Genomic DNA, 11,412 nt, shown 5'->3' on the forward strand with positions numbered 1-11,412 from the left:
CTCAAAATTAACAATTTAAATAAAAATATAATTCTTGATAAAACATTATAACAATAGTTGATTCACGTAGTCAATCCCATTTATTTTTCTCACTGATGTGGCGGTTCAATTTCATTTGCTTTGTTCTTTAGAATATGTTTATAGCAATGTACCTTGATGAGTGTCTCCGTAAAACAAGGCAGGTTGTTAAAAAGTATAATTGAAAATGTTAAAGGAGATAGATTAACTATTTGAATTTCACATACCATAAAGGCCATAGCTTTGTACTCGACTTCTGATGAAAATCTTGACCATGATGGTTGTTTATTGGACTTATACAAGATTAACTTATCTCCCAAATATATACATTACTCACTAATTGATTTTCTTCTGCCTAAACACAAGATGCAAAGACTCAATAAGGGTCCAACTATATGTAGAACCTCCCATGTTGGTCACCTCTAAGGTGCGAGTGCAGATTCTCATCCCTCATACTGAGCTACACAAACCAAGGTGTATTATCCTTTCCTTTTGAGCCATCCAACCAAGTCTGATGTATGTGCATCCATGTAAACTCATTTGGTGCATCAACCTGCCAAAAATCAACAAACTATTAGTAATTGGTAATTTATATCAAAAGATCCATTTAAAACGAATTTCGAAAAAAAGAATAGGATTAATCATGCTTTTGGTCTCTATTATAAGATAAATTTGATTTTAATCCTTATAAATTACATACTTTTTTAATGCATAAATTGATTGTGTTCAATGAGTTATGGAGATTCTATCTTGTAAATTATATGAAATATTTACCCATGAGATTAATATTATCAAGATAATAATTCTAAAAGTGATTGTCTCCACACACTGTTTACAAAGATCACAAACCCCTAATTCTCTTTTGATTTCTAATAAGTGATTCCGATTTATTTACTTTTTTCATTCTTAACTATCCGGTTGAGAGGGGAAAGAGAACTTACTAATTTGAAACTCTCTCGAACTTAAAGTAAAGCTTAACTAAAAATTGTTACAGCCAAAATTTAAATTCGGATTCTCTGTTGGATGATGATTAGACGCCACCATTTCATGTGGCATGCCGTGTCACCAAGACAATGTTGCGACTCTTTTGGGATGGAGAGATAACATCAGAGACTAGAACATGATCAATCTTAATAATCTACCAAATATGCAGTGATTAAAACAAGGTTTCTCTTATATTATAGGGACCAGAAGCGTTATTAACTCAAAAACAATATGGGAGTGAGTATAAATGTTCACCTTTGAATTCATCAAAACCTTTGTTAGACAACCCCTTAACTCATTCCCTGATTTCAGATGACAGAAATTAACAAGTCAAAGAAGAGCAAGTAATACAAAGAAAAGCCATATAATCAAATTATAAAAGGAATTGTTCAACACTTAACAGGCTTAGATAAGAACCCTAAAGTACAAGGTGAATGAGCAAAAGTTGAATAAAGAAACAAAATGAAAATCAACATTATACATTTATAAGCATAATAACAGATGAAAATCAGGCAATCGCTCATATAACAATCACTCACCATCCGGTTTTAGTTTCTGCAGAATGAGCACTGATACTCTCCACAGAACTGGTCATACTTTGAAAGGAAGTACTACTAATACTAAATACTAGTTGGTCTTTTTCAAACCCAACCACTCATGGTGAAAAAAGTCATGAAGGAAATGAAGAAGCAAAGTTATAAAAAGAAAGACCGAGGAGAATAATATTTAACATAAGTAAATTAAAGTTAGAAAATAATTGTACCAGATAATTCCCACTTGTCAAATTTGACCATCCATGAGCCCAAACTAACCTCTGCAAAAGATACACGATCAATCCAAACCCAAAAGTCTAGGCCCTGCTTCTGGCCAAATACCTTTGGTAAAGTTTCTATAATTTGTTGCATAGGTTGGTCAACTCCTGAGGGATGGACAAAATTTCCAGTAGAATGCTACAGATAAAGAAAAGTGTGAGAAAATAACATTCGCAGTTACATCTTCAGCATTTCAAAATATACATCCCTTTAGTTTCAAATTTCCAAAAACATGTCCTCTTATTTAAAGAATCATATAATCAGATAGAAAGCAATTGGTCATCTAAAACTCAGCACTTAGTGGCATGCAAGAGATTCAGCTCTAGCCAGGCTAAGAAATGGATTTGTAATCAACTTTATGACCGTACTTACAAATATTGATTTCAGATTTTGTATATACTGCTCAGAATTCTCAATTTCTCCATGCATCCATCTCTCATAAAATAGGTAGAACATCACTACTTCATGATCAAGACTAAGAATTTTCATGTTTAACATTGAGTCTCTAATATCTCTTGGAGAAACACTTGGACCAAGAGTGAAGTTACCAATAGCTTGCACAATACCAGCTGCACATCTCTCTGTTGCATGAATTATTTGTGCATTGTCCTTTGCATTTTCTGCATACCATTCAACCAATTCTTCTTGGGCATTACTGACCTGCAAATTTGGGAGCTGAGCGATTATTTTTCACCGTACAATCATAATGAAAAAAACACGGCAGAAAATTGTGGACATGTATATGGAGAATTCGGTAATTCTTAAAATGTTACAAACCATGACACCATATACATCAGGTACACCGAACAGTTCAGCATCATTTCCAGAATCACCACAAACAAGAGTGTTGAGTGGTCCTAGTTGATACGGGCCCTGTTTGTGAGAACCCACAACAGCAAGATAATAGGCCCAATAGTGAGAGGGAGACCAAAGTAGAAAGCCCAAAGCTTGGAAAAAGGTTGACCAAAAAGCCAGCTTGGATGGAAGACTTTGTTTGTTAGAGGAGAGTCCTTGGTGAAAGGCATTAGTGGTTTAATTGTGTTGCAATTCTGTTTTTTTACCCTTCCGTATTTTTCGCAAGTGGTTATGATGTAATAGCTATATAACTTTGTGTACTGAAACAGAATGGTGTGTGGAATGAATAGAAACTTCTTCTCTCTCTTTTTTTTTCTTTTCTCTCTCTAAGGAGTACACACTCACTCAAAGAGTGCTTTCTGGTATACAATTTGTGCAGCAGGTTGTATCACTGGTGCTTTCATCATGAACCCTTCTGAGCTTATGAACGCCCTTCAATCCAAAATGGACGCCCAATCGGCTGAGTTACGTGATCTTCTGAAATCATCACTTGCCTTACATTCTGACACCATTCATTCCACTCTCCATAGTCATTTACTGGAGGTTGATGCCAAGGTTGCTAACCTCCGTTCCACGTATCAACATCCACCGCACGGGTCTCCGGAAACGGCATCACGTTCGCTTAAACTCAGTGTTCCTCGTTTCGATGGTTCTAATCCAATCGATTGGCTATTTCAGATCACAGCTTTTTTTGATTTTCACCAGACACCAGAAAACGCACGTCTTCAGATCGTGTCATTTCACATGGAAGGTCGCGCCGCCGCATGGTTCCAGTGGGCGATGCGCAACCACTTGCTTCCGTCGTGGACCGTCTTCATGGAAGCTGTTCGCAACCGCTTTGGCCCAACTCCATACGAAGACGTAGAAGGTGATTTATCTAAACTCTCTCAAATCGGTTCAGTAGCGGATTTTCAGGCCCAATTTGAAGATCTCATGAACAAAGTTACTGGTATTTCTGAATCCTTACTTATCAGTTTCTTTATTACTGGTTTGCGACGAAATCTCCGCCGGGAATTGCAATTCCACCGACCCTCAACACTTATGGAAGCTTTTGCTATGGCAAGGGCTTATGAAGCCCGTTTGGATGACACTCCAACCCAGGGAAAATTTTGGTCCAAAGGCCCAGCTCACAATACAAACCCAAACATATCATCTATTGCAACTTCTACGACCAATCCCCAAAACACTCCCTTCGCCCATAATACTTCTCCCACCCTTAAACCGAATACCCTACCCCCATTACTACCCACACCTAAAACCAATGTTGCTGTCCGTCACATACCTCCGGCGGAACTCCGGGATCGCCGTGCCAAGGGGTTATGTTTCCGATGCGATGAAAAATGGAATCCATCCCATCGTTGCAGTAGCAAGGTTCTCATCCTCTTAGGTGATGAAGACGAGGAACCAGACCTAGAACCTGAGGACCACCCGCCGGATGAAATTTCAGGTGACATCTCTAGCTTACACGCGTTATCTAGTCAATTACAGAATCGTTCGCTGCGCGTTACAGGGGTGTATCAGCACCACAATTTTCCGATTCTTATTGACAGCGGAAGTACCCACAATTTCATTAAACCAACACTGGCAGAGCGTTTGGGTCTAGCTGTGACTCCGTGTTCTCGTTTCCGGGTGGCAACCGGATGTGGCACCTTCTTGGTTTGTACCTTGTGCTGTAAGAATGCTCCAATTACCTTACAAGGTATTACCTTTTCCGTTGATCTGTTTGTCTTAGCAATTGAGGGCCCGGAGGTTGTGTTGGGTTTTCCGTGGCTTCAATCATTGGGAAAGGTCTCCCATGATTATTCTGCTCTCACCATGGAGTTTTGTTGGAAAGGTACTCCGGTCACCTTGGTGGGAGACTCCTCCTTGGCACCACACTCTGTTTCCTTGCATCAACTCCAAGCCCTTGTACACAGTGATGATATTGCGGGTATTTTCACTATCACAAAGTCCCTCCCGGAGTCACATAAAGAACCTGACTCCACCCATTCCTTTCCCAAACACCTCACCTCACCATTTCGCGACCTTTTACAGAGTTACAATCACATCTTCACCACCCCTATGGGCCTCCCTCCCTGTCGTTCCGTCGATCACCGCATTCATTTGATTGAAGGAACAAAACCTGTAAATGTGCGACCATACCGTTACCCACAATTTCAGAAAACAGAAATGGAGAAATTAATCCGCGAAATGCTTGATCAAGGGATCATCATTCCCAGCCATAGTCCTTTCTCCTCGCCTGTATTGTTGGTCCGAAAGAAAGACGGCTCTTGGAGGTTTTGTGTCGATTATCGTGCTTTGAATGCAGCGACGGTTAAGGATAAATTTCCTATCCCCACCATCGATGAACTTTTGGACGAGCTTGGTGGGGCAACTGTGTTTAGCAAACTGGACCTTCGCGCAGGGTATCATCAGATTCGAGTGCATTCTCACGACACGTACAAAACGGCATTTCGCACACATGAGGGCCACTTTGAGTTTTTGGTCATGCCTTTCGGCCTTACTAACGCGCCTTCAACTTTTCAGGCGACCATGAATCAACTGTTTTCTCCGTTCCTCCGGAGGTTTGTGATTGTTTTTTTTGACGACATTTTAGTGTACAGTTCTTCTATTAAGGACCACTTAAATCACCTGGATTTGGTTTTACAGTGCCTGTTAACTAATTCATTTTTTGTCAAGCTGTCCAAATGTTTGTTTTGTCAGGAATCCATTGATTATTTGGGCCACATAGTGTCTTCCAAGGGTGTTCATGCTGATCCCACCAAGTTGGATGCCATGATGAAATGGCCGCCGCCTTCCAATGTTAAACAACTTCGGGGATTCTTAGGCTTGACTGGTTATTACCGCCGTTTTATTGCAAATTATGCCACGATTGCAGCACCGTTGACAGATCTCTTACGCCATGATTCTTTTAGCTGGACTACAGCCGCCACTGCTGCATTCTCTGCTCTTAAACAGGCTATGATGGCAGCTCCAGTTCTCCGATTACCAGATTTCTCTAAAGAGTTTGTCATAGAGACTGATGCTTCTAACTTCGGTATTGGGGCTGTCCTAATGCAAGATGGTCATCCCATTGCTTTTTTTAGTAAGAAACTTGGCCCAAAATTACAGGCTGCATCTGTGTACATAAAAGAACTGCATGCCATCACCGACGCAGTCCTCAAATGGAGACAATATCTTTTGGGTCATTTTTTTATCATTCGGACTGATCATAAAAGCATCCGGGAATTATTACAGCAGGTTATTCAGACTCCCGATCAACAGGCATACGTGCGAAAGTTATTGGGTTTTCAATTTCGCATAGAGTATAAACCCGGTGCCTCAAATAAAGTTGCAGATGCTCTGTCCCGCGTACCGGCAGCATGGCCCGATTGGGATTCACCTGATTCTTCTGCACTTTTGGCTTTAGTCTCTTCCCCTACTTTCGGAATTATACAGCAGCTCCGAAAGGAAAATGCCTCGGATTCTTTTTTGTTGGCTTTTCATGAGAAATTTGCACAAGCTACCTTGATGTTTCCTTATTCCATCAGCAATGGGCTGGTTTTACGTCATGGGCGCTATGTTCTTAATCCCTCGTCGCCGCTTTGCACTACTATTATTAGTGAATTTCATGACACCCCTAGTGGCGGGCATGCAGGTGTTAAACGTACCCTCGTTCGTGTTGCAGCCAATTTCTTTTGGCAGGGTATGCGCCAAGCTGTGGAACGTTTTGTAGCTTCGTGCCTTCTTTGTCAACAAATTAAATACTCCACTCAAGTTCCTGCCGGGCTGTTACAACCCTTGCCTGTGCCAGAGGTGGTGTGGGAAGACATCACTATGGACTTTGTTACAGGACTACCTTCAGCTCATGGTTATACGGTGATCTTAGTGGTGGTTGACCGCTTATCCAAATCTGCTCATTTTGGTGCTCTCATGGCATCCTTTACTGCTTCCAAAGTGGCTGAATTGTTTGTTTCCATGGTTGTTCGCCACCATGGTTTTCCCCGCTCAATTGTGTCTGATCGTGACCCGATCTTTATGAGTAACTTTTGGCGCAAACTTTTTGAGTTGAGTGGCACGAAGTTATCTATGAGTAGTGCCTACCATCCGCAAACAGATGGGCAGTCCGAGGTGGTTAACAGAGGCTTGGAGCAGTACTTACGGGCATTTACTCAACACAAACCTTCTACTTGGGTTTCTTTTCTTCCATGGGCCGAATTCCACTACAATACTAGTTATCACAGCAGCCTCAAAATGTCACCATTTGAAGCTCTGTTTGGTAGAAAACCTCCTTCCATTCCGGTGTACACCAGAGGATCAACTTCTATTCAAGCATTGGAAGATGCTCTCCTTACTCGTGATGAATTATTACGCACACTTAAGGAGAATTTGCTAGCTGCTCAACATCGTATGACTCAAAAAGCCAATGCCCACCGCCGCGACCTTTCGTTTGCTGTCGGAGACTTGGTCCTTGTTCGTCTTCGCCCATATCGTCAAACGACGGCACGTGAACACCGCTATCACAAGCTGTCTAAGAAATATTATGGACCGTATCCGGTTATTGAGCGTATTGGTCCTGTTGCCTACAAGCTGCAGCTGCCACCGGATAGTCGTATTCATCCTGTGTTCCACATTTCAGTCCTAAAACCATTCCGCGCCACTGATATTCCGCCTCCACAGGACCTGCCAAGTGACAGCTTCAACAACCAGCCCCTAGAACAGCCGGATGCAATAGTGGACACACGCACTGTACTCATACATGGTTTACCAACATCTCAAGTTCTAGTTCAGTGGAAAGGATCTCCAGTGGAAGAGGCATCTTGGGAGGATCTTGCCACATTCACATCTACTTATCCTACTTTCCACCTTGAGGACAAGGTGATTTCGGAAGGGGAGGGGAGTGATACGGGCCCTGTTTGTGAGAACCCACAACAGCAAGATAATAGGCCCAATAGTGAGAGGGAGACCAAAGTAGAAAGCCCAAAGCTTGGAAAAAGGTTGACCAAAAAGCCAGCTTGGATGGAAGACTTTGTTTGTTAGAGGAGAGTCCTTGGTGAAAGGCATTAGTGGTTTAATTGTGTTGCAATTCTGTTTTTTTACCCTTCCGTATTTTTCGCAAGTGGTTATGATGTAATAGCTATATAACTTTGTGTACTGAAACAGAATGGTGTGTGGAATGAATAGAAACTTCTTCTCTCTCTTTTTTTTTCTTTTCTCTCTCTAAGGAGTACACACTCACTCAAAGAGTGCTTTCTGGTATACAATTTGTGCAGCAGGTTGTATCACTAGTCCAGCTGCTTTTAATTTCTCAAGCAGAAAAGCAAGGGCACGTCCTTTGCCAGCAGCTTGGGGTAATATATCCAAAGCAATACCATTGCTAAAAATTATTTTCACATCTAACTGGAAAATAACGAGTAGTATATCATAAGTCACAAAATCATAAAGAAATATAATGAAACTTTAGCATTTAAAAAATATATTAGATTAAGCTTTTAAACTTAGTAGACAAATTTGTGCCACTAAGGTTGTTTATGAACTATAATCTTACCCTATGTTTTTGTAGATAATGATAATATTCTTACCCCGCGCTTTTCTAAACCTTCTGAGAGAGCTTGCATGACTTTTGATGCCTTCCCTTTCTCCAAATAGAAGCTAACCTTGTGAGGCCGTTGCTCTGTTTCTGACTGCAGTTACTCCAGAAATTTCGAAGATAACATAACGATAAGTAAATATAAATCCTCTTAAAATAGTTACATTAGTTAATGCTGCAATGCATTAAATTTAAGGTCATTCTCTCTATCATGATCACATATTAGAATTTTGATAAACGATAAAGAGCAACCTAGTCTAGGTTGTTAATCTCAGTTAGCGGCGCGCAGTGCCGGACCTCCAAAATGCTATAGCGGATAGCAGGATGACCACTATTGTGAGCTTTAAAAACTAAGATAAATACTTTAACGTGAATACATAAATACTTAAAATAAGTTCCAACAACATACATAATGCTTTAAAAATAGAAGTTGCAACAACATACATAAATTTCAACAACATACATAATGCTTTAAAAATAGAAGTTGCAACAATATACATAAATTTCAACAGCACCACAATATAAGTTCTAGTCAAAATCAAATTGTAAATGTGCTCAAAATGACTAAACCAAATTATAAACGTAAATAAAATGACACACCCGTCTCATCTTCACTTCTAAGTTCCACCACATTAATATCATCGTGTTCATCACTTGATTCAACTTCAAACTACTCTTCTTCCACCTCCAACTCCTCATCTCCGTTAGACACTAATGTAGCAAGTCTAGAGTTATGTCTAGTAACTCTTATTCGTTCATTAGCCCCAGCGGCATTACCAACAACTTCCCAAGTCAAACCCTCTTCTCCCAAAACCAAATCATCTTCCAATATTCCATTTTCATCCTCATCAATATTGTTGAGGAGAATAGGATCAGTTAAATCATTGCTATTGAAGCATTCTATAAGAGCTTGGTTGTACATCACAAAAACCAAGTCTGGTAGCTTTTGATGCTCTAGCTTGCCTCTCTTCTTAAAATGAATCTATATTATAATTTTTATAGATAATTAATTTCAAATCTCAAGATCTCCAATCTAACTACATAAAAAAACTATTAATTTTTAACTTGCCCTTAAAAAAATTAAAAAGTACAATATTGCCCTTTCTTCAGAATACTGGTCTATAAACCACTATAGAACCGCTATTGCGCCGCCACGACTTCACAAATAGCGTCTGCTATTTCTGCTATCGCAGATAACGGTTAGCAGAGGTCCTCTACTGCTACCCTATACAACTATGGCGTGCTATCGACAACCTAGAGCCTAGTGCATAAGGCTTTCACCGTGTGGGGTATGGCGAGGGTAGATGGGCACAACACTATCCCCACAAGCAGGGAGGCTGATTCTAGGATCTGAATTGACGACCTCCAGGTCACAAGGCAACAACTTTACCGTTGTGCTTTAAGGCTCGCCCTTCTAATAATTGATAAGCATCTATTACATGATACGATGATAGATATACTTACTTGACTAACAAGCTCGGGAAACTTAGCTGATTCCTCGACAACTATGTCCCTGTTCCATTTATGATCCAGATACTTTTTCCACCCTTCATCGAGCACCATGGATTCCCCGTATGTAATCTCAGTTCCCACAGACATTATCGTTATATCGGGAGTCAACAAAGGCTTCTGCTTTCTCAACTCTCCATATATAGTAGGTGATCTCCCAGTGGAGAAAACTAGTAGAGAATTATGCCGATAATAAGCTTCCCATAGCGCATTAAACCTAAGCAGAGCAAGGTTTTCGGGATCATCATGGTCTACCTGCAACGAAACACACAGACTTCACAACATTTAAATCCCAAGAACCATCCAAAGACAGAGATCCATATCGAAATTATATTTACCATTGTGTAATCAAGATCTGAAACTATCATTAGATTGGAGGAACCATTGAGTCGATCCATATGCACCTATAAGCTCCTTTTAAGCTTTGATCCTATGGATAAACAATTTATTTGCGGCTTATTTCAGAAGCACTTATCATGAGAAGTGCTTATGTAACAAGCTAGGTCAATTACAATGTACTACAATTACTATAAGAGTATTTCCAAAATGCGCAAAAAATAATTGAAAATTAAAACACTATAATCATAAGAAGAAAATGGGAATTAATGAGGATAAGAGCAAAAAGCTACCTTCGTCAAAAGATTTATGCATGCATCGATCGTATCTGCAACAGAGTTCAAAAATTAGGGCAATCAAAGATTGAGAGAGACCATAAAATCAATTACCATGTTAACATGTTCCAGCGCGAAGTTTTAACATGACACACAGCACCGTTTTTTTTGCTAGTTACACACCACTGATTCAATATTTAAGTTTTTTTTCGTGTGTGTGTGTGGAATTTCAATAAGAGTAATAAACAATTAAATTTGTCACTGAACTTGTTAGGCCATGTCATCCAAAGGACGCACGACGATAATTGTCGTATCGGAAGGGTATATCATCTAATGCATGCAGTGAGGTCAAGAAACACTCTAAAGGGTTCATTCGAATGATTCTCTTTGAGCGGGACAAATGCATAAGCATGTGGTTGACCCTTAGTGTAGTCATCAACATACGCGTGAAAAGTATTGGAGGATCCATGCGTGAAAATGGTAGATATGATATATTAGTAATGGCGTAGAACAAGTGTTATGAAAATGATACGACAACAGTAAAAGTGCAAATATATTATTGTAAATAACGTGCAACTAACTGCATCTCGATTGGTATTCCAAAGACAAACTTTGGCTAACTTCGAGTACATGTAAACCAAACAAGCAGTCCCCAGTTGTACTCATGAATGCGCTTGAAGTCAATGAAGTATCTGAGGTAAACCAGATCAACGTAATATGCACTTTTGTCACAAAGATGGACGTGTCAACTAAGTAAATGAGGTATGACCTCAATGCACATGCTCTATGATGCATAACATGTGCATCATTACCATCAACCTCTACTGCCGCATCCAGACAATGTGTGTATATGTTATCATAGAATGCAAATCTAGCATGAGCCCTTATAGTGTCTTCCAGCTCCTTTAGGGCATCAACTCGTTCAGATCCTAAATAGGTCACCATCATGTCCAATCTTCAAGTATGGTCATCTTAGAGTGGTCTAATAATCTTCCCCTAATCGAAAGACGTAGATGGGATGCTACATCATCAAGTGTGATAGACATCTCACTAT

The 11,412-nt window shown here is 40.0% G+C and overlaps 1 protein-coding gene across 4 annotated transcripts; it reads right to left on the reverse strand.

Annotated features, from left to right (window-relative positions):
• Nucleotides 1-189: 189 nt before the first annotated feature.
• On the reverse strand, nt 190-10,743 carry LOC127091485 (sucrose-phosphatase 1). Of its 4 annotated transcripts, none has more exons than XM_051030134.1 (11): nt 10,626-10,743; nt 10,377-10,411; nt 10,086-10,177; nt 9,703-10,002; nt 8,231-8,332; nt 7,934-8,048; nt 2,592-2,671; nt 2,187-2,474; nt 1,766-1,952; nt 1,258-1,304; nt 190-571 (listed from the first exon to the last, which is right to left on the reverse strand). In XM_051030134.1, the coding sequence occupies exons 3-11, from the start codon at nt 10,143-10,145 to the stop codon at nt 479-481; spliced, it is 1,272 nt and encodes a 423-aa protein (XP_050886091.1). In that variant the 5' UTR covers nt 10,146-10,177; nt 10,377-10,411; nt 10,626-10,743; the 3' UTR covers nt 190-478. The 4 variants fall into 4 exon arrangements, with proteins under 4 accessions (XP_050886091.1, XP_050886092.1, XP_050886093.1 ...); XM_051030135.1 differs by lacking the exon at nt 10,626-10,743 and adding an exon at nt 10,473-10,574; XM_051030136.1 differs by lacking the exon at nt 10,626-10,743 and having other exon boundaries at nt 10,086-10,246; nt 10,377-10,587.
• Nucleotides 10,744-11,412: the final 669 nt, after the last annotated feature.

This window comes from Lathyrus oleraceus, chromosome 6 (assembly GCF_024323335.1).
Source record: "Lathyrus oleraceus cultivar Zhongwan6 chromosome 6, CAAS_Psat_ZW6_1.0, whole genome shotgun sequence".
NCBI lineage: Eukaryota > Viridiplantae > Streptophyta > Magnoliopsida > Fabales > Fabaceae > Lathyrus > Lathyrus oleraceus.